Source organism: Zalophus californianus, chromosome 11 (assembly GCF_009762305.2).
Source record: "Zalophus californianus isolate mZalCal1 chromosome 11, mZalCal1.pri.v2, whole genome shotgun sequence".
Taxonomy (NCBI): Eukaryota; Metazoa; Chordata; class Mammalia; order Carnivora; family Otariidae; genus Zalophus; species Zalophus californianus.
In genome coordinates, this window is record NC_045605.1 from 8,276,555 (window position 1) to 8,300,977 (window position 24,423).

The 24,423-nt window shown below is 41.9% G+C and overlaps 2 protein-coding genes across 2 annotated transcripts in view; both read left to right on the forward strand.

The window, feature by feature from the left end:
* Positions 1 to 24,423, forward strand: part of LOC113915305 (uncharacterized protein C11orf53 homolog) — a 253,599-nt gene that overhangs the window by 93,660 nt on the left and 135,516 nt on the right. The gene's annotated exons all lie outside the window — the stretch shown is intronic.
* Positions 3,263 to 3,595, forward strand: LOC118356103 (ATP synthase membrane subunit DAPIT, mitochondrial-like). The gene has a single exon (XM_035723074.1). The coding sequence runs from the start codon at positions 3,303 to 3,305 to the stop codon at positions 3,477 to 3,479; it is 177 nt and encodes a 58-aa protein (XP_035578967.1). The 5' UTR covers positions 3,263 to 3,302; the 3' UTR covers positions 3,480 to 3,595.

Here is a 24,423-nt window from a genome sequence, read left to right on the forward strand (position 1 = left end):
ATAATCAGGTGAAAGAAGTGAAAGTGCTGCTGGGACGGTGAGTGTGAGCACGAGGAGCTGCTCACGGAGAAGCCTTATAGGCCCCCTTGACTCTACACCGTGTGTGCATATCACTTTGACTGAAAGAACGGGGACCTGGGAGGGCGACAACAAAAAATGAGCACACAAATAATTATGAAATCATTTGCATCCAGTGAAAACAATGTAATGCATCACTAGCCAAGATGGAAAATCTTGGACCCAAGCAACACTAAACAGGTGCAGAGAATGAAAAGACACACTGTTCAGCTCGGTGGAGTACCAGATGTCTGTGCAACTGCACGCTGAAGCCAGCCTGCCCCACCCTTGAGGCCCGTGACAAGTGGCCAAAAAAGCCAGCCCGGAACCTGCCTCTGTTTGCAACCACCCTTGTTTTCTGGTCTGGCTTAGCTGCTGCCTGAGGCTTGATTTTATTTCTAGATATCAGCCCCGCTTTTGACCTTTGGAATTATTTTTATGTTAATTTTACAGCTTTGGGTTATTGGAGAGACACTTAAGTCTGTTCCTGAGCCAAGCCCATTGCCACTGTAAGACCTTGCTCTTCTGCAGAAATGTACTCCGACCACATCATCTTCTGGCTGCCTCCTCCTTGGGATTCATGTCTCATCCAAATGTTTCCTTCTCAGAGGCTTTCCCTGTGGCAGAGCGCAGCCGCGCTAAAGGTGCGCCCTGCCACAGCTCCCATCCGTGCTGTTCAGCTCTCCCCATCTCGTTTTATTCATAGCATTTGTCAGAACGTGAAATGACCTTGTTCGCTTACTTGTACATCTTTATTTTATTTCCCATGGCATCCCTGAAGCCCACAACAAGTATCTGGTATCTATTAGTCACCCAATAGATAATTGTTGACTGGAAAAATGGATTGTGTAGTACATTCATTAGTATTTCCTGCAATAATGCGGCATAACAAATTATCCTAAAATTCAATGTCTTAAAACAATGAGCATTTCTTTCTTGCCCATAGATTCATGGGTTTGCTTGAGTTCAGCTGATCTTGGATGAGCTTGGCTGGGCTTGGCTCCAAGCTGGGGGTTGTGCACCACGTGCTTCCTCATCCTTCTTGGACTTGAGGCTACCTAGGTCATATTCTTCTCTCAGTACACCACTGGAAAACAAGAAGGTGAGCAAAATGATGCCATGCTTCTTGACGCTTTGGCTGCAATTGGCACACTATTACTTCTGGGCACATTGCACTGGTCACAGCCAGTCCCATGAGCAACCCAACATCAATGAGGTTGGAAAGTAGACTCTGGCCACTATTATTCAGGATTATGACACTGAATTAAAAACAGATATACAGATGGGAATGTCTGTATTATTGCTGCTGATTAAATATTAAGTGTGTCACAGAATAGTAAAGCTATAAAGAATTTGATCTTGTCCAACCACTTCATCTTGCAGAGGAGAAAATAGACTCAGAGAAGGGAGAGCAAGAGAACACCTTGAGTTCTATGGCAAAGGGGTGGACCTTTAATCCTAGGACGGGGGAGGGGAGGATGAAGATCAATTATTCAATCTGATCTGCATGAACGAATACAAGAATGAAATGGACTGACAGAAAGGAGCCAGTAGAGAGAGAAACTGAAGATGAGAAGAGGAGAAAAAGCAAGGTCTTGGAAAAGGCAGGGGATGATACAACCAAATGTGTCGATGGAAGATGGGCCTTGGAAAGGAAGGATCCTGCCGGAAGGGAGGAGAGAATGAGTAGCTGTATAGACATATTCCTAGGTTTTAAGGAAGGAAAAATAAGAGTTGGAAGAGTTCAGGTCTGTAATGTAGAGTACAACACTTGACTGCATACTGTCCCATAACGAGCCAACAAGAACACCATCAAGGGTAAGGTGATTGGCTCCCAGATCCCGGAACTCCCGCCCAGCTGGCTACCCCACTTCACAGCCTTGTGGGAGGGTATTACAGTCTGTAGGGCACCAACCTGTACTCAGCACAAAGTCTGTGAGTGCAAGCATCGTTCCACTGGTGTGACCTTGTTTTCCACACTGAAGTAGGTGTTGGAGTCATTTGCTGAGAGTGAAGGCAGCAAGGGTTGGAAAGGTGGCTTCTGGTAAATGATGAAGGTTTGGAATCCTATCTAAGGGAAAAGGGGGGAAAGTGACCAAAATCACCTAGAGAAGTGACTACCAACAGAGGGCCGGCTGCACTGAGATGAGACCACGAATCGAAGCAGTATCCACACTCACGGCTGGATGATTTCCTCTAGCACTCCTCCCTTCAACCGTTTCTGGAGTGCTTTCTGAAGGCCACGAGAAACAGTTCCTGGTTCCAAACAGATTATCATCTAATCAATACATCTATAAAATGACTTAATGACTAGGGAAAGGGCACTGTTATAAGTCAGAACCCAAAACTAAAAACTAAAGCATGGATTCATGCAAATGTAACCTTTGTGTCTCATCTGCCTGCACCAAATATCACTGCCATTTGATTTTCTAATAAATTACAGACATATGCCGTGTTTAAATGCAAAGTTTAATGAAGTCAATAAAATATGAACATAAAGCAGTAGAATTTAAACTCCATTCCTGTCGTTTACTACCTAATTGAGAGATACATGTCATTTACCTTGACATAATATTTTCGCAAAAGCCCTTAAAAGAGTTTCAGCTGCAATATTCCAAAAGGACCCCTGCCGACCACTATTATTTATGATAAACACATATATATATAGATAGAAACATCTACATCATTGCTGCTTTTTAACTAGTAAGTGTTAGTGTCACAGAATAAGAAAACTGTAAAGAACCTTGCTCTGGTCCAACCATCTCATTTATAGATGAGACAAAAGACGTGAGGAAATGAAATGAATTCTTTTTCAGAGGGCACACAACAAATTAGAGGCACAACAGAAATGAACCTCAAATGTCCTTTTCTTCCCCCACTCCGGGGGCATTCTGGGGCACCAGCTGGTTCCTAACCGGTGCTTGGCAGTCTTGCCACGCAAGCACTGCGGGTTGCCAGGACAATGAAAGAAAAGAAAGGCGCCGGAGGACTAGTTGGGCACAGTGACATTCTCTGTTCACGCCATCAGAGGAGGCCACGGGAAGCAGCCCCACCCCCTGGAGGCCGACCAGCACACAGTCTGCTGTGGTAGGTGCGCGGCCAATGCCGGACCCTCTGGAGGACCAACTGAAGCAGGGAGTCTGCGGCTCAAAGAGGCTTTCTGGCGAGCAGGAGGTATCCCAGCTAAAAACTTGAGTGAATATGACACAAGCGGCGGAATTGGTGCCTTCTGCAAGATTGAAATCATGGCAGGTCCAGAAACTGATGCTCAATTCCATTTCACTGGTATCAAAAAATATTTCAACTCTTATACTCTCACAGGTAGAAGGAATTGTGTACTGGCCACATATGGAGGCATTGCTTTGATGATCTTATACTTCAAGTTAAGGTCTAAAAAAACACCAGCTGTGAAAGCAACATAAACGATTTTTAACCTGTACCTCATCTGTTAAATTCCCATGCCTGGAGAAGCTAATGTCAACTCATCATGTGATACTCAATTTGTACAATAAATTATGAACCTGGAAAAAAAAAAAAACTTGAGTGAAAATGGTCGGTTTGAGGGAGCACCAAGTGTCATTTGCCTTACTTTGGAACCTTTATGAAGTCACTCAGTACTTAGCCACGAGAGCCAGCACGCCGTCCACCCTCACCCTCACGGACAGGGATGCAGACTGGTGAAGGCATGCTAGTGGGCTCTTGAATGATCTGATTTCCATCTTCTGCAAATGCCCTGTCTTAGTCCATGTCTGCTGCTACAATAAAATATTACAGACTGAGCTGCTTATAAACAACAGAAATTTATTTCTCACAGTTCTGGAGGCTGGGAAGTCCTGGAAAGGAACGTGGCCCCAGCAGATTTGCTGTTTGGTAAAGGGCCCACTTTCCGGCTCACAGACAGCCCCTTCTTGCTGTGTCCTCACATGGCGGGAGGCGAGCAAGGCTCTGTCTACTAGAGGCACAAACTCCATTCATGGTGCTCCAACCTGATGACCTAGCCACCTCCCCAGGGCCCCACCTCCTAATGCCCTCGCACTGCGTGTTAGGATTTCGACATAGGAATTTCTAAACATCAGAGATATTATATAGAAGACAACCATTTCTAAAATACTATGAAAATGTTACGGGGTGGGGTCATGAGAGGTCTTTTTTATTTAACTTTAAACAATATTAACTCTGTTGGAGAAGACAAGGAAATTACTGCGTCGCGCTTCCTCCCCTATTCCCACCTCAGTTTTCTTCCGTTATGTAACAAATTACCCCAGACTTGGTGGTTTAAACAACAGAAATGTCTTCATTTACTGTTCTGGAAGCCAGAAGTCCAAAGTCAGTTTCAAAATCAAGTCCACCACCAAGGTGTCTGCAGGGCCACCCTCTCTGGAGGCTCTGGGAGGGGTTCCTTGCCTTGCTTCTCCCAGCTTCTGGAGGCTGCAGCGTTCCTCGGGACATGGCCACGTCATTCCAATTTCTGCCTCTGTGGTCCCATGGCTTCTCCTCATCTGCCTTGTGTGCCACGTCTCTCTCTGTCCTATAAGAATATATGTGACTGAGCGCAGGCCCTACCCAGATAATGGACATGATCTCTCCACCCTAACAGCCTGCATGTAATCACATCTAAAAAGTCCTATTGGCCATTTAAGGCAGCAGTCCCGGGTTGCAGAATTAAGACATGACTAACCTTTCCGAGGCATGATTCAGCTTAACACTGTTCAATTATTCCTGTTCCAACAAGTGATGGTTTGTAATAGTTGCATTCTCTCTGTCTTTGCAATCCACACATTTGCTTAGTTCCGCATTTAAGTAGATCGGATGTCCACTGCCAGGCCTTTATCGTCACTTCTCCGTTTCCGAATTCTGATTTTTGATTTGTCCCTTAGTCATTAGCTACTGTTATGCTCTGATTCATCGATTTCAGCCCTTAGACCCATCACCTCTTTCCCCTTTGGTTGTTTCAATTTACTCTGTTACTCTTTGTTCAAATTTCTGAAACTGTCGATCTTTAGCTTGTTTGTTTTCATCTGTGTTGTTTTCTCATAAATAATTTTTAGAGCTATAAATCTCACTCAGTACTGCTTTAGCTGGGCCCACACATTTCACATGTGTTTTCATTTGTGTGGTTTTAAGTACCTTGTGATTTTTCTTGTGGTTTTCCTCTTTCACCAGAGTTATTTTGTAATGCATTTACGTTTTGCTTAATTTAGCAGTTTCTGAAAGGGATATGTTTAAATGTGTTGATGTTAAGTATGGTTTTATTTATTTTCCCCCACAGTTCTGTTTGTGGCTTTTACGTTAGCCTATATTGTAAGGTGCATATATGTTTCTAATTAGCTTCTTGATCTATTGTTCTTTTACGTTCCACTTTTACCCTTATAATATTTTCCCCTTGAATTCCACCTTTAATATCAAAATTGCTATCAGAACTTTGTCTTGTTTGTATTTCTCCATACATTTATTTTCAAGTTTTCTGTATCCTTCAGTTTTAAATGTGTTTCTTCTAAAAAGATATATTCATAGAACATCCTTTTTATTTTTTCTTTCTTTTTTTATTTTATTATGTTATATTAATCACCATACATTACACCATTAGTTTTTGATGTAGTGTTCCATGATTCATTGTTTGTGTATAACACCCAGTGCTCCATTCAGTACGTGCCCTCTTTAATACCCATCACCGGACTAACCCATCCCCCCACCCCCCTCCCCTCCAGAACCCTCAGTTTGTTTCTCAGATCCATAGTCTCTCATGGTTCATCTCCCCCTCCAATTTCCCCCCCTTCATTTTTCCCTTCCTGCTATCTTCTTATTTTTTTTTAAACATATAATGTATTATTTGTTTCAGAGGTACAGGTCTGTGATTCAACAGTCTTGCACAATTCACAGCGCTCACCATAGCACATACCCTCCCCAATGTCTATCACCCAGCCACCCCATCCCTCCCACCCCCCACCACTCAGCAACCCTCAGTTTGTTTCCTGAGATTAAGAATTCCTCATATCAGTGAGATCATATGATACATGTCTTTCTCTGATTGACTTATTTCACTCAGCATAACACCCTCCAGTTCCATCCACGTCGTTGCAGATGGCAAGATTGCATTCCTTTTGATGGCTGCATAATATTCCACTGTGTGTGTGTGTGTGTGTGTGTGTGTGTGTGTGTGTGTGTGTGTGTGTGTGTATGCCACATCTTCTTTATCCATTCATCTGTCGATGGACATCTTGGCTCTTTCCATAGTTTGGCTATTGTGGACATTGCTGCTATAAACATCGGGGTGCATGTACCCCTTCAGATCACTACATTTGTATCTTGGGGGTAAATACCCAGTAGTGCAATTGTTGGGTCGTATGGTAGTGCTATTTTCAACTTTTTGAGGAACCTCCATACTTAGAACATGCTTTTTAAATGAACCATTTAAACTCTGTCTTTTGTTCAGTAAGTTAAACTCATTTGCATTTATTATTATTTGTATATTAGAATGTATTCCCCCCACACTTTTCATATTTTCTATTTACCATACTTTCTTTCTACTTCCCTTTTCTCTTTTCCTGCCCTTCAAAAATAGATAGGGTTCTCTTCTCCTGATTTGAAAGTTGCACATTCTATTTTTATTATTTAATGGTTATGCCCAATTTAATGGTTATGCCCAATTTAAGATCGAAAGTTGTATTTACATTTATCTTTTGATTTCTTAAATTATTAGTGTCAACATCCACTACATAAATAAAACAAGTACTTTGAAGATATAAATTATTATGAAATGTTTGGCATGTTAGGACCATGAATCCAGTTGTGTGTGGTATAGTTTATTCATTTTGTAGTCTTTTTGTGGGGGGGTTAGTATATCCTATGAACTGTATTTCCCTGGTTAGTAATATGAAATGAGAGGAGGAGCCTAAACTCTCGTTCCTAGTTGGTGTGCCTCTCCTTGTGTGCTTGGAGAAGAAATGGGCATGCGGCCAACGTGGAAGACCCTGGTTCCACAACCTGACTCTCCCCATCATTTTCTGTACCGCTCCTCTCCCCTGCCCCCAATGAGAAGTTTTCTATCTTGACTTCCATTCCCTAGCCCTAAACAAACATGAAGGGGGTGGGTGAAGTGAACACTCAGCACCACCCACCGCCCTGCTGTCCGGCTGCCATGTTCTTCTCAGCACCGTGAGCACCCACGGTGGTCCCGGTGTTGCCTGTGGACCCAGGCAGCACTGGGCCGGCACCGAGGGGAATTTTTGTTTTTACGTTTGTTTTTGGCTTGGGCTTTGTTTTTTAATCCACCAGTGAAGACACAGACAAAGGTCCTCAGATGTCAGGTGGGAAGAGAAAGAGAACACCACTGGGAAGCTCCCCAACTCCACCCCCATTGCTGGCGCCTCCTCCAACTCACCTGCTGCCCGCTCTCCCCTGGGGAAGCAACCACTCCCTGTCTCCCTAGGGATGGCCCAGTGTTTAATGTTAAATTTTCAGATTCATATACTTCCTTGCTACTTCCTTGGCATCTCTAAGATTGAGTTCAGAGGAGGAACCAGAAGTAATCATTCTTACACCTTCTCCTTTTCATTGCGGGCGAGCTCCTCTAAAGTGTATACATGTTCCTTAATGTTGGACTTGGTTATGATTTTTCTGATAATTTTTATTGCATCTAATGTGACTTTTGTCTTTCAAAGTTTTCTCTTTTAATTTCCATTTCCTTCCTGATCTCTCATAAATTGGTATTTCACATTTTCTGCCATCTTATAATTTGTCAGGTTTCAAAAGACTGAAAGAGAAATCAAAAGCATAAATTGATGGACTTGGAAGAATATGTGATGAGTCGGGAAAAGCACTCCCATTCTGGGATCTCATTAAGATTTCCTGGGTTAGGTTAGGAAGAGAGAGTCTGAGAGGTAGCAAGATTTGTGTAGAACTTGTGGGTATCTGAAAAAAAGAAGCTTGACAAGCAAATGATAGCACCTCCAAACAGGATTCAGGAATCTAAGAGGGGAGCCCAGACCCTGGGAGACACAGATCCAGAGGAGAAAGTCTGGGTGCTGTGTCAGCGGAGCCTGGCCTGAGCTGTCTTACAGAATGTCCTTGTCCTAGTGAGGACTGAAAGCAGCTGGGAAATCCTGGACGGCCAAGAGCGGCAGAAGGTTGTCGGGGTCCCGGGCAGTCCAGGGGGTCTGGTGGCCCGGCATGGAACTAGAGCTTCAGATTAAATTCCTGGCATTTGAGAGGGAGCAAGGAGATTCTAGGAACCTAAACAGTCTTGCCGGTAGGAACATGCAACAGCTAGTCAGCAATCTACAGAGACCGATCACGGACAAACACAATACGAATAAGGACAAGGCACAGCATCATCCACCCCCAGCCCAGAACTCAGGCACAAGTCCAGGGCAAGGGACAGGGTCAGCTCAAATCAAATGAAACCAAGTACCACAGTCTCAGTGGCATGGAGGCTCGCCATAGAAATTTCTTTCTGTTCTACAAACTCAGATTTTTTTTCTGCCCCTTGATTGGTGCTCTGAGATTATCCTATATGGCCTGGGTGATATGGTCTGCCACATATGGGAAGCCCTTCCTTATGCCTCAGCTAGCTCCCTCTAAGGAGAAGGCACCAATCCCTCCTTAGCTTGAATTCCAAAGCTGCAGGGATTAAATCCTGTTGGTCAAGGGAAGTCTGTGCTTCTTTCTATGTAACTATCAACGTAACTGTACTAGATCCTCTTTATTAGGCCAAAATAGGAAGAACGAGCCTTTTTAAAAAGTATAATTCAATGCAGAAGTTAAGACAACCCCTGAGTGATGCCTCTGAGTTCAATAAAGCCTTCAGACCCTTAGTAGGAGAGGAAGAGCTGTGAGGAGAAGGGCAAAGCCGTGAAAGCTTGCAGCGGTCGGTGACTTGGAGGGACACAAGGCTGCATGTGACGCTCATTTCGCTCATTTCATTGGACCTTAAGTATTGCAATAGGTAACATTTGGGGCACTTATGAAATGTGTGGCATTTTGCATACACTTTGCATACAGTTATTCATTTATTCCTTACACAAACTGTGAGCTAGTGACTATTAACCCCACCGATGGCTCAGGAATTCACTGGTAGAAACAAAGTGACCGATGCGGGTCCAGAGGGGTCGATGACCCACTCAGGTCTGCAGGCCTCCTAAGACTCTTTTCTTAACCATTCAGCTCGTCTGCCAGCCCAGTAGGGCTTCCCCCCCCCCGCCCCCGCACCCAGTTCAAATTATCCCAACAAATGCAATGTAAAAGAAAACTATCCGGTTACTCAGGGACACAATCCTTGAAAATGTATTTATAATTCAGGAAGAGGAGGCAGGGGAGGGCATTCTCTTCTAACCATGGTAAGCAATCTGTTCAGTTCCCAAAGCAAGAAGTTTGATTTTCTTTTTATCTGGTTTTTATGTCTGGGGGAACATAAATGTCAGGAATCAAGCATCCCCTCTGGATGATGGAGTAATAAATAACTTTCATACCACTTTGCACAGATGCTGTGACTAAATTAAGACCAGGAAAGATATAAACAACTACAGCAACAGACCGATGATGAATCTATTTTTAAGAGCAACTGTTAAATTAGAAAGACTGGTCAAATTAAAAAACTTAGAAGGAAATAATTTGGGCACCAATTCTAAGAAATTCAAAGGAGATCCAGAGCTTGAGTAAGTGAGCAATCCACTCGGCCCAGAAAGGGCTGACATCATTTCCCCGTGTTTAGCAAAATACTGATTAGTTTTAAGGCATTAAGGAGACTTTATACCTTGGAAGACTTAAAATATTACTGGGAATAGAAGAAAATATTTCTGAAATAATAAAAAGTGTATACTCTAAAGAAAAAACAATATAAAGAATAATATCACTTATCTGTCCTTAAGGAAATTCATACTTAAAACTGAGATAAATATTTATCCTAAATGGATTCAATTTTATCAATTTAGCTAATATTTTGAACCATTCCAACGCAGGGATACCACTCCCAGATATTTATCCTAAAGTAAATAAATACAAAAATATCAGTAACAACAAATGTTCAGTGAAGCATTATTTAGTAATAGCAATATACCAAAAATGGAATCAAAACAAAGGAAACTAATAATTTGCTCAGTAACCATTATTTGTCACACATTATCTGGGTACTTTACTTAGGTTATTATATTTAACATAATAATCTAAATTTGCTTTTCCTAACTAGGAAATTAGCTCAAAGAGGTTAAGTTATCTGTGAAAGAGTAGACACATGCAGAGGATTTAATATTTAGTTAAGATACACACATACATAACTGCCTCTATGGTATAATGAAATACATAAAATTATATTTACAAATGGGCATTGAATAGAATATGCAGACTGCTGATATTTGGTAGAGTAGTGGCATCATGACTGCCTTTCTGTGGTTTTGAAATTTTCCCTATTCATTCATTTATTCAAGAATACTTACCGAATGCCTACATCAATGAGCAAAATAAAATTCCTGTCCTTGTGGAGATTACATTCTAGTAGGGGAGAGAAATAACGGATAAATATATACATACATTACATGAAATCAATTATTGATAACTAGTGTGAAGAAAATAAAGCAGGGTGTAAGGACTGAGAGTGCTAAGTTACTCTTTTTAGCAATAGTGGTCAAGGAAGTCCTCCTTGATGAGATGGCCTTTGCACAGTGAGTGCAAGGGAGTAAGCCACATGGAAATATGGAAGAGCATGATAGGCATGTACAAAGGCCCTGGGGCGAACTAGAATGCTATACAGACATTTATTTAAAAGATACAGGGCAAAGTTCATGTAGTAATGTTAAGTAGAAATAGAATAAGTAAAAAGGCTACAAAATTATAACCATTACCTAACGATTATGTAAAAAAGCACACAAAAAAAGAAAGACATTAAAGTAAAAAGTGATGGGGAGTTATCTTGGTATAAATGTGACTTTTGAGCTCTAGATCCAGACTGCCTGGGTTCAAATCTTAGCTTTGTGCTCTCAGGAAATTTACATAGCTTTTCCGTGCCTTATCTGTGAAAGTAGGGGTAATAATAATAATACTATTGCTTACAGGTACTTTAGTGTTGTTGAGAGGTGTAGTGGGCAGAATAATATGCCTATAATGTGTCCACATTCTAATCCCTGGAAACCAAGTGTGTTACCTTATATAGCAGAGGGAAATTAAGTTGCAGATGGAATTAAGGTTGCTAATCAGCTGGCCTTCAAATAGGGAGGTTATGTGGGGTTATTAGGCTGGGCCCAGTACAGTCAAGAGGATCCTTAGAAGTGGAAGAGGGAGGTAGAAGGGAGTCAGGGGAAGAGATGTGACAACAGAAACAGTGTTAGAGAGATGCTGTGTGGCTGACTTTCGAGGAAGAGGCCATGGCCTAGGAACATGGACAGTTCCTGAAGGTGGAAAAGGAAAGGAAGCATTCTTTCCTAGAGCTTCTAGAAACAAAATTCAGCCCTACTGACACCTGAACTTTAGCCCAATGGGACCACGTGGAACTTTTAAACGACAGAACTGTAAGATAATAAATTTGTGTTGTTTTAATTCACTAAGCTTGTGATAATTTGTTACAGCAAGCATAGAAAACTAATACAAAAGGATTACGTGAGTTTCTATAAGTAAAATATTCAGAACAATATCTGGCACGTGGTGAGCATTCTAGAAGCTGGTATAATATTTTGGGTGTTATTTTCTCCTACACTTTTCCATAAATAATAAACATGTATTGGCTAAATATTATCTTAAAAATATGTGGGAAAACTACTTAAAAGGAGATATTATCAGCAGCATTAGTAATACATGGAAAGGAAATTTTTAATTGCAGAAGAACACAACTAATTCAAATATAAAATAGTACTAGGGGAACAGAAAAAAAAAAGCTTTCCTAAATTAAAAAGACTTTTTTATATGATATGTTCTTCTCTTCCTAACAAAATACTGACAAGCAGCTGGGGCTGGAGCAGATTAAAGAGGTTTCATTTTGGATGTGTGATTTATAGACTATGAGGAAAACCATGAATCCATCTAGAATCCAGATGTAGGTCAGTAATCTAAGGCATGGAGTCCAGTAAGTTCCTTTTACAGACAAGGATCATAAAAGCTTGGAATTTCACTCCTAGTAAAAGCCTCTAGGAATTTGTGAATTTCGTTTTCATTCCAACAGAAAAGTGAGAAATCAAATTGTAGCAAGTCAACAGAGAGCACCCCCTCCCTTAATTCTTGGCTCGATCAGGTCTCCAGGGCACTCAAAAATTTCAATTCCATCCAAACACTTAGCGAGCATCTCCCATATGTATGGCCAGACCCCGTGTTAAGTAGCATTGAACTTAAATACAGACAGCACATAATCCATAACTTTTATAGTTGAAAAAAATACAGGCTCATTGTTTTAAAAACTTGGAACATTTACTACTCATGCTCAACTTTTTATTCAAAAATATTTCTTGAATGCCCTTCTGAATATATTTAGGTATCATGGAATACTTTCAAATAGACTGCATGGTTTTTCAAATAATTTGTGAGAGAGGAACAGGAAACTTTGTAGCTTTTCTACTTTACTGCTTTGGAATTTCTTTTTCATATCATTTAGATGTTTGGCTAAAAAACTCAGAATATTTATAATTCGATAAGTATGATATAACGAGATGTTGGTCGAAATGTTAGATTTGAAGATACTACTTTTTAAAGTTTCATTTTATTCTTATTAATCAAAATAATGTACAAAAAAATCAGATACCCACCCCATCCGTCTTCTTTCCCAATTCCAATTGCCCAGAAACAAATGTTTCAATGTTTTTGGCTATTTATTCTGGTGTTTGCTTCCACATTTCTAAGTAGCTGGTATATATATTGTTCTTTTATGAATTTATATATTGCTTTTTATGAATTTCTACATGTGCACCCCACCGACTGGTTGCTATGTGATGAGGTGATGAGATTCCACCTCTCAGCCACCCCTCACCCTCTCACACACAAACACGTAAGTTCATCTTTTCCTGTTCTTCTGAAAGTTCAGTTGAGCCAATGTTTATTGTTTACATTTTATGACTATGTTAAAACAATGCAGAGTAGTTCCAGATACTGGACTATAGTTTCATTTCCTTTCCTCTGTGATACTTTGCTCCCTGGAATTAGCCATTTCCTCAATTTAGTCCAGTTGTTCAGTTCAGTGTGCAACTTCACAAATTCATTGCCCAACTCTGTGACAGAGCAGAATTCTGGCACAGCAGGGAGCTCATCAGCTGTGCAGTCTTTCCCTCGCAGACATCCCTGCTGGATGGAGCTCTCACCCCCACTGCTCTGAACTGGACCAGTTCCTCCAGAGGGCTGCCACTCATCACTTGTCCTGACTTTTGTCCTGGGTCACCCCTGGGAATGGCCTTCACCTCGTTCCTGTGTTTTCAACCCTGTTTCCAGGGCACCTGGCCTACTCTCTTGGATGATGGCCAGTCCTTAGGGAAGCACATCCTTCAGGAGCTTCCCAAAAAAAGCATACTTGGGACAGTAACATGTTAAGAACTTGCAGGTCCCAAAATGTCTTTCTTCGACCTTTATGCTCGGTTATCGGTTCGACTGTATCTCAAGCTCTGTTTTGTAACTCAGTTGTCTCTAGCTTCCCATACTGTCTTCAGAAATCTGATCCTATTCTGATTCCCAACTATTTATATGTAACCTATCTCCCCCTTTGGAGGCTTTTACAATTTTCTCTATCACTAGCGTCCTAACACTTTTATGATAATCTGCCTTGTTTTGCTTTCTTTTTTTTTAAGATTTTATCTATTTATTTGACAGAGAGATAGAGAGCACAAGCAGGGAGAGCGGCCGGCAGAGGGAGAGGTAGAAGCAGACTCCCCGCCAAGGGGGGAGCCCGACGTGGGGCTCGATCCCAGGACCCTGGGATCATGACCTGAGCTGAAGGCAGACGCTTAACCGACTGAGCCACCCAGGAGCCCCTTATTTTGCTTTCTGTTTTTGTTTTTCATCACTCAGTTTGAAGCCAATCATGCTGCCTATTCTTTGAAACTTAATTTCTATGGTCTGGGCAATATTTTCAGAATAGGTCTTTTATAACTCTTTATTTCCCCGGTCTCTCTTTGTGAAACTTGTATCACTTCTATCTTTTGGAACTCCTCAACTGATTCTTTAATTTTCTTGCCTTTTCTCACTACTTTTAGGAGACCTATTTTGAAATAGTTTCTCAAGTTTGTTTTCCAAGTCTTCCACTGAATTTTTAATTTCTGCCATCACATTTTAATATCCAAGATCTTTGCTTTTTAAAGCAATCTATTATTTTTCATGGGCACATTTTCTTCTCTCATTTTTCTGAGAATATGAAAAAGGCTCAATCACTTTTTCTCCTCTGTTTGTACAGTTCATTGTTAAATCTTTCATCAAATATTTGGGCTTTGCTGCAAGAGGGTCTAGGGACACAATTGCCTTTTTAAAGACTCACAAAAAGTAGTCTCTGTGGCACTTCACTCTTGGGCACATTATGTTTCCCAAATACAGATCTTCCAGTCTCATAGTTTAGGCTTAGGGAGATGGTTATAAGCTTTGTCCTTAGTACTCAGGAGGCCGAGTGGGGCTGGATGTGGGAGGTGTCGCTTCCAGGTGCAGATCTCCACCTAATATCCTCTGTTTTCAGTGAAGTGTCTCTCTCAACCTTCAGTTGTTTATAACTTCTCCAACTTGAGAACCTGTGTGATTCATCCTCTCTAGACAGTAAACCTCAGACCATTGGCCAAAGTCAGGGAGGGGCAGTTGCCCTGAGGAAGGGGGTGGGTCTAACTGCTAATATAAATAAGGATTTTTAGCAATCCACCTGTTTTTAGCCCCGCCCTGCACTTCCTACTTTTCCAAATACCTGCTGTCCCAAATCCACATGAGCCTCTATCAAATTCTGCAGGATGAGTCACTTGGCTTCTTACTGGCTTTCCACACCACAGGCTCATATTTCAGATTTTTCAAGTCAGTTAAATCAGTTATTTCGAGTTCCTCCAAATTCCTGCTTCCAAATTTTTTGCAATGAGTTGTCAGATATAAATGTATGCCTTTCGGGGCACCTGGGTGGCTCAGTCGTTAAATGTCTGCCTTCGGCTCAGGTCATGATCCCAGGGTCCTGGGATCGAGCCCCACATCAGGCTCCCCACTGGGCAGGGAGCCTCCTTCTCCGTCTCCCACTCCCCCTGCTTGTGTTCCCTCTCTTGCTGTGTCTCTCTCTGTCAAATAAATAAATAAAATCTTTAAAAAAAATGTGTGCCTTTCTGTCCTTGTAAATGTATGCCTTTTAGCCCAGAGTCCCTAGAGATACAAGTGGACGTCCACACCCTGTATGTTTTGCTTTCTGATTGCAAAGCCTGATCTATTGCACCCACTCCACCCTACCCCCATTCCCTAGGAAACTCCAGTCTTCACCTTGATGAAACCAAAATGTAAATGAATCCCTGTTATTTCCAAGTTGTGGGACTGTAAGTGACTTTTATAATCTCTCTCTCTTTCTTCATAATTTTTTTAGATTTCACATAAGGAACATGTGTTAGCTATTTAATCATAAAAAAAATCTCATATATTTTTAAAGATATGTTCTTATCAAGCATCGAATTTTTTGGCACTCTACTCAATAGTCTCTGAAAATTTAATTCAGTAATTATTTTTTTAATCTGGCTCCTCAAATTAACATTTAATTTACAAAAGATCCAAACTGAAAATAGGCCAGGCTATATATCTTATAAGTAATAAGTCAGTAAAATTGCAGAATATTAGAGCTGGAAAGATCCTCAGCATCTAGCTAGTCTGGTGATTTTTTCAAACTGTATCTCCATGAATCTTGGGGTTCTATAGATAAGTCTTGGGGCTACAGTAGAAGGCAAGGGGGAGACTAATTGGTAAGGATCCAGATCTTCCACTTTTTTTTAAGGTTTTGTTTATTCATTTGAGAGAGAGAGAGAGAGAGAGAGAGAGAGAAAACAAGTGGGGGTGGGGCAGGCAGAGGGAGGAGGAGAAGTAGAATCTCCACTGAGCAGGGAGCCTGATGCGGGACTCGATCCCAGGACTCTGGGATAGTGACCTGAGCCAAAGGCAGACACTTAGCCAACTGAGCCACCCAGACAACCCTGGACTATTCAGTCACAAAACCTCAACCTAATTATAAGAAAGGCCAGGGGATGTAGTCTTCCAGAATGCCTTGGAAAGGGAAGATGACAAAGGAGTTGACGCACAGATGATGAATGCATTACTAGACTTCTACCATACCACCTCAGGGCATTTGCTGTTACCTTTTCATAAGATACTCTTTATGTAGTTTTTCACATAACTGAATCCTCCTCATCTTTCAAGTTTATGCTTAGTTTTAATCTCTGAGAAACTTTCTCCAGTAACTTTCACCAAAGTAGTCCACTCTGGCAGAGACTGCTGGTTACCTCTCATTCTCCTTTCTCCACTTCACCTTTGAGAGAACCCTTATGTTTAGGCGAGGCTGTTGTCACCAGGATAAAAAACTATATTTCCCACTATACTTTGCACCAGTCTGGTCATGTGACTAAGTTTGGGCCACTAAGACAAAGGAAGTGTTTTGTAAAACTTCTGGAGAATTTCCCTGAGGAAATGGGTGGGCCTTCCTTCGCCCCTTCCTCCCTTCTAATTCCTTTATGATGAAGCTTGGATAGATTCAGGCAACCATCTTGGACTATGAGGCAGCACTCTTAAGTGGATGGAGCATGAACCAGAATAAACCTATGTCCCTGGTAACTTTGTGGTGCCACCATAGTGGACTTGGGCTGCTTATCTCAGGGTTTCTTGCATGAGAGAGAAAAATGAACTTCTATCTTTTTTAAGGTACTGTAATTTTATAAATGGCAATTTAATACAACCACCTTATTATGCAGATAAGGAAACTAAGACATTATGAATATGTGACCGTAAATATGGAAGGCCAGATTAGAGTCAGTTCTCTGATCTCTGTCTAGTACTCATCACATCAACAGTCTTAATGTGAATATTTCAGGAAAAACAGAAACTAAACATACTGAGTCATTACTGTGTGTGAGGCACAGAAGTATGAAGCATGCATAGTCCTTGCCCTTGTCTGTATGACAAATGCATAATTAAATAATTATGATACAATGTGGTAAGTAGTATAATAATAGAGATGTGCATATGCAGAAAAATGAAGAAAGGGTGTGATTTAATTCTGCCTTACATTATCAGGAAGATAAGTAACATAGCAGTTGTGCCTTGACGGATGAGTAGGAGTATTCCATGTATAAGAATAAGAGAGGAGTAAGAGAGGTATAGTAGGCAGATAAAAACTAGAGTATGGAAGCATGAAAGGACGTGGTGTGAGCAACAAATAATCAGCAAAAGGCAAAAAAAGTGACAAATGAACCTAGAAATTTAGAAATTTAGGCTCAGAACAGACTCTAAAGGTCCTTGTATACAAACACTGGACTAGATCCATAGGCAGGGAAAGTTCATACTATGATAATTACTGCACTGGATTTTTGAAATTGATTTTCTCTTCCCAATAGAAGCCAGATTTCTTTTATTGGGATTGACTCTTTGACAATACCTATAGACTGATGGGACCCACCCAAAGTTCTACTCACCCTTGTCCATGCAGAGCCATGCAACCCAAGCTAAGCCACTTAGACACGCCTGCCTTGTACCCTGAATCTTAAGCAGCAAGAAAAGAGACCACACATGGTTGTCGCTTCAGTCATCAACAGGCTAGGATCTTCAGTATGTATAACATTCCTGCCATGAGACTGTCTTATGGCCTCTTTAACCCAATCTCAACCCGACCCAAGCCCCCAGGGTAGTTTGGCTCTTATCCTTCTTCCTGTCCATTCTGAGAGTCCTCATTATTCTCTGACATATTTATTTTGCTTAAGTTAAACAGGATGGTTTCTTAAACAGGATGCTTGAGACAAAGAAATCTAACACATAAAGTATCCTAATATGAATCACCAAGGTTAGAAGGAAATGTCTCTCCCCAGCTCCATATTGTTCCAGGGTTGAAACTGGGGTGTCAGAAGTTACACACTATTGTTGGCTCTTACACTAAGCTACATTTACCAACCTAGCTTTTTTCAGTAAAAGCTTACTGACTCTTTTTATGTTATTTCTCAATTGGTTCAGAGTTTAATCAGGGAAGATGGAGCTATTTATTAGGCTTTCTCAAAAACCCCAACCACCTATACTACCACAGTTAACTTATAGGACAACCTAGTGGGAGGGAGAATATTATCAATGTTCCTATAAACAGCAAGAAATAGAGCCCAAGTGACAGATCCAAGGCCAGAACTCTCATTTCCTAACTCAAGATCCCATGTTCTTTCCTAAAAGGGATTGTCCAGCTGGCTTTTGATCCTACTGTTGCTGTCCCAAAACTTTTTCTATTTTACCAATTCAGAGGAGTTGGTAATCACTTTATCTTTGTCAAGGCAGGAAATTCATGCTTCCCATGAGGAGTCTTAGACCTGACCCAGATAAAATTAAATGGTCTTTATCTGGATTCTTGCATTCCTCTGGATTCGTGGAGAAGGAACAAATGCCGAGAAGGAAGTATGCTTAGCACAGCATACAATGGACTTCTGAATCTTCTGTAATTAAAAAGGGATTTCAAGAATTTATTTTTATCAAGATCCTCAGATGATTCAGGGAACACATTTTTTTGAGATAAATGATCATGTTACCAAGAGTAATAGGAGATATTATTGAGGGTTGCATAAATACTTGGAGAGTGACAAAGAATTTAAATGATGCAGGATAGAAAAATTTCCTTCTCCTAAAAAATGAAAGTTCAGATTAATGGAACAAAAGATATCTCAACTATTTCATCCCAGTGCTTCACAAAAATACACAGATGGGCCCTAAGATGGGGGTATGAAAAGGAAAACACATTATTGACCTCTTTTATATTCAATCCTGATTTTAATGTCAAGTGAAATATAAGTCAGGTGGAATGTGAAGCGCATTCCCAGAGTCACCTTTCTAGACTCACACATAAACTCCAAGAGGTGTCAGCAGCTCACATTCTCAGCCTTCATTCTATCTTTATCTGTAAGGTTTTGCTCTTGTTCAGAGATTATCTATAGGTTGCCATCTCTGTAAATCATCAACTTGTGCATCTCAACATAGATCATCTATTCCAACTACTGCACTTAATCAGCAAATAAACTTACACTTAGAATGATAAATCAGACACACCCAGGCCCAACCACTAGTGAGGGGCAAAGTCCAGACCCAGCTCCTACCTACACAGGACGTTGAAAGGAGAAATTAGAAGATTTTTTCTTTGTTGACATTTGTATATTGGGAAAGAGATGCGTGAAAAAGATCAATTGCCTTCATAGTGATACCAAAATTACTTTTGGTGGCTGGTGGAAGAGAAACTGACTTTATTTGGGAAAATACCTGTGTTATCTCAGGCTGCCATAATAAAACACCATAGATTGGGTGGTTTAAATAACAGAAATGTATTGCCTCACTGTTCTGGAAGGTGGAATCTGAGATCAGGGTGCCAGCATGGTTGTGGAGGTGGTGATGTGCTGATGATGGTGATGATGAGGTAGTGGTGGTTGTGGAGGTGGTGATGTGGTGTTGGTGGTGGTGGTAGTGGTGGTGATGTGGTGAGGATGACGATGGTGGTGATGGTGATGATGGTGGTAGTTGTGATGATGATGGTGGTGATGGGGTGGTGGTGATGGTGATGGTGGTGGTTGTGATGATGGTGGTGGTGATGGTCATGTGGTGGTGATGGGGTGGTGGTGATGGTGGTGATGGTGGTGGTGGACGTGATGGTGATGGTAGTGGACGTGGTGGTATGTGTGAAGAGAGTAAGAAACAACAGGGAAGGCAAGAAAGGGGGGCCACCAAGCTGATTTGAGGCTGAAGCACCTTGTGGTATGAAATGATCAAGGAAAACCCCCGGGGTGAGGTGCCCAGAGGACTATCGGGTACAGTACACCTACCATTCAATTTTAAGTCTATTTACATTTGCTTTGGAAATAACTCCTCCTCTGATCCTCAACATCCCAGGTTGATTTGACTACACACACAATATGCCCTGTGAAGTGAGTCTTTTTGTGGAAATCAAGGAAGAGGCCTGGTTTTATATCTTAGCCTTCTGTAAACCAGAGATGGGTATGATGAAATGATTGTAAACTGAAGAAGACTCAAAGATGACCAGGAAACTACTACCCCCTCATAGATCTACACAGAGTAAAACCAATTTTGTCTGGTTCTCAAGAAGCAGGGAGACCCCAGCTAACATGGGCTAAACAGGAAAAAAAATATATTGCAGGTATTTACTCAATGTGAGGTTTATTTAGAGATGATCAGAGCCCATCCTTAGAAGCTGTTATGTGGAGAAAGAAAAGCCCCTCACTGGATATATTAAGGTTATGTCAAGGCTCCCAGCTCCCTGCTGAGCACTCCCTAGTGAGGCAGCTGTCTGCTCCTTCTCTCTTAGTCAGCAAGAAAGGCTGAGGGATTTTTTTCTTTTCTTTTTTTAAGGTTAACATACACATGGAGTGTTTTCTTTGTTTGAGGGTGGGGGGAAAGGGGAAAACCTTTAAGTACATCATCTTTTCTTTCCTGTAAGTGATCAAATAGTCTATTCAAGTATTTTCAAAGTGGCTACACTTCTGAGTCATGAGTCTTTCCCCCTCCCAACCCTGAGGAAAGATGATTCCAAATGCAATAAAATGGGCTCCAGAGACATCCGTTTATTTATTCCAAATATTTCAGCTAATGAGAAAGCAAATTTGAGCTCCCTGTCTTGGGGGGCTTTGCAGCCAAACTCTCTGGCAGTGCTCTTGGCATGGGCACCCCCGATCTCCTCCTTCTGCCTCCAAGGCCCCATGGGGCCCACTCTCTCTCCAAGTTTCTCATTAGTAGGAACCCATCACTCACGTGGGATGCAGAGGCCTCATCCCTGCTGACACTTTTATCGTGCTCGCCTTGCCAGCCTCTCGTTCCCCCTCGCACCCCAGCCAGGACTTCCTCTCTGCAGGACTCCCGCCCACTCTGTCATCCTTCTGTGGGGCTCCTGGCAAGAAGCTTCCTTTGATGGATCCCACAGACCCCTGACCTCACTTTGAAGTCTCCACAGCTTAATCAAACACACCCACCTCAAGACTCAGCATTGCCCATTTAACTGGCTTGCCAAACTCATTAGGCACACTGGGGGACCCCGTTTGTCTCCTGTATGACAGAATAAGTAGGTTTGGGGGGAAAGAAGGAAAGTGAGTGTTGTATTGTTGGACATGCACCACTAAGAAAGCAGAGCTTCCCCTTGGAAGGAAGTGGGGACAGCTGCTGCTGATGGCCATCCCTCCTCCAGCTCCCACAGGGACCACAGAGCCAGGCTTTGGGGACAGAGAGATGTGAGTTCAGCATGAGTTCGATCTCAGCTTCACTGGCTGTGGGTGACCTTGGACAGTAACCACCCCTTAAGGTCACTGTCAGAATTAACTAAAGTACGTAGCACAGTATGTGGTAAATAAAAAAATGTGATCTCAAAAAAGCAAACTATTATTATTTCCAATGGTCAACCTCAGTGAAAGGTGAAGGGTTAACTGGCCAGTTCATGGAGACCCACTTCTGTACTCCCACTGAGGTTGTTAAGGAGGCATGACTTCATGCTGTTTACGATGATCCTGCCTAGTCACATACCATTGGTGATGAGTGCTTGAGGGCCTCAGAGCAGAGAACAGTCATAATAAAAATGACCATTTATTTTTTTAATTATGTTATGTTAATCACCATACATCATTAGTTTTTGATGTAGTGTTCCATGATTCATTGTTTGCATATAACACCCAGTGCTCCATGCAGAACGTGCCCTCTTTAATACCCATCACCAGGCTAACCCATCCCCCCACCCCCTCCCCTCTAGAACCCTCAGTTTGTTTCTCAGAGTCCATAGTCTCTCATGGTTCATCTCCCCCTCCGATTTCCCCCCCTTCATTTTTCCCTTCCTGCTATCTTCTTCTCTTTTTTTAACATATAATGTTAAATAAATTTGTTTCAGAGGTACAGGTCTGTGATTCAACAGTCTTACACAATTCACAGCGCTCACCATAGCACATACCCTCCCCAGTGTCTATCACCCAGCCACCCCATCCCTCTCTATTGCCCACTTACCTTGGGCCAGGTACTGTACTGAACAATTGAAATATAATACTACCATTTTGGTTGGTATTATACCCCCACTTGACATTAAAGGAAACTGAGAATCTGAAAATTGCAAGCTTTGTTTAAAGGTCTTACATCAGTCAGAGCCCTGACAGGAAACAGTACACCCATCTATAAGACATGGTGAAGCACCCAGAAACTAACAGAAGTGGAAAGCTGTTATCATCTCTAGGCTTAAAGGGGCTGGGTGGTGGGTAGCAAGGAGGAATGATGTTATCGTACTCCTGGGAGAGTCAGAGCCAGAGCAGAGCAGCCACCCAACAGGACCAGTGGCCACAGCAGGGAGGCAAGGAAGGACAGGAGTAAGCATTGGGTTAAATACCCCATTAGCTGAACCCAATAGGAAGCCAGAGGACAAGTAAATGGGATGCGGTGGTCCATAGCGGTCAGCCTCCCTGGGCACAGGGAAGAGCAGAGGAGGGTAAAGAATGGATGGCAGGTGAAGGGATGCCATGGAGAATAACCAAGTCACTCAGCACCTCAGTGGGAAACCTAGGACCTCACTCAGCTCATTTGTCCAACAGCAAGTCGTCTCCACCACCTGGAAGATATTAGTACAGTCTTTTAAGTAAATAAGCGAAGAGAAATTACAGAATGCTATAAAAGAGAATGATAGAACTGAATAACTCTGAGTTCGAACCCAGGGTCTACTACTGGAACACTTTGTGACCTTGGGCAAGTTCACTCAGCCTTTCCAAGGCTTAGCTTCCTCATCAGTGAAACTAGGAGAGTAATCATCCCTAGGGCAGACGTCCAGGGTAACGGGTAAGTGAGATAAAGGAAAGAAAGTGGAGAGACATTGTCACAGCAGCTACAAGAGCAGACTTGGGAGTCAGCCTACCCAGGTTCAAGCCCTCACCATGTTCTCTGAGCCAAGTTCACCTCTCATTGCCCCACGTGTCTCCTCTATGAAACAAAACGATGAGAACACCAACCATACAGATGCACTATGCCAATCAAGTGACTTAATCGATGTACAACTTAAAGTTACCCAACAGTTCATAAGAGCTCAGTACATGTTGGCTATTTTTACTCACATGCTTAGCACACTGCTCGCTGCACATTAAGGAACATTCTAGAGTTCACCTCCAGGTGGGTGGGAGCAGGATGAAGAACGTTTGTATTCCCATGTCTCTGTTTCTCTTCTCTCCAGTGCACGCAGAACGCATGTCAAACTGAGATTCAAACATCACTTCAAAGAAATACATGCACCCCTGTTTATTGCAGTATTATTTACAACAGCCAAGCTATGGAAGCAGCCCAAGTGCCCATCAATAGATGCCTGGATCAGAAGGTGTGGTATACATATACAATGGAATATTATTCAGCCATAAGAAAAGAATGAAATCTTGCCATTTGCGACAACATGGGTGGACCTAGAGGAAATTATGCTAAGTGAAGTAAGTCAGATGGAGAAAGACAAATACTGTATGATTTCTCTTATATGTCGAATCTAAAGGACAAAACAGACAACCAACCAAGACAGAAACAGACACATAGATACAGCAAACAAACCGTTGGTTAACAGAGGGAGTTTGAGGGGGCAGGGGACTAGGTGAGATTTGAGAGGGGAGGAGGAAGGTTCTTAGGCTGACATAAGAAATGGTGAATTTGGATTTTTGTTGTTTTGATCCAGAAGAGAACCATAGAGGTGCTGGGACAAGCTCTGTCCTTGACGGGAAGCGCCGGAAGTCGCTCTCACGGGTCCACATGTGAGATCCCTATGTTGACCTATTTCATGTTTTTCAATTGCTCAGAGGGGAGTCTTTATGTTGTTCCCCTCACTGCTTGTCTCCTGTCTTCTCCCTGAGGGATCCTTATAGATCATATGGATTCTTGCCCTCCAATAAGCTTATCTAATTATTCTCCTTTGATATTTTCCTTGAGATCTGAAATGAACACAGTTCCCAGTTTCTGTCTCCAGACTTTGGCCAAAAGAGATTTTTTGCTATATTGACTCATCTAATTCCTACTTGTTTTGAAACATGACAGCTGAAAATTGAATGGGGAGATTTTGCATATCATCTTCAGGGAAGTTTCTTTATTAACATTTTCAAGTAAGCAATAAAGAGTTTTCTCCTGTTACAACAGATGATAATGTTGTTTTATAGTTATGGACGTCAGTGCTTCACACCTCAATGGCTCTACCCCTCAGCGCTCAAATGCTTTAGTATTTTCTTGTGGGCT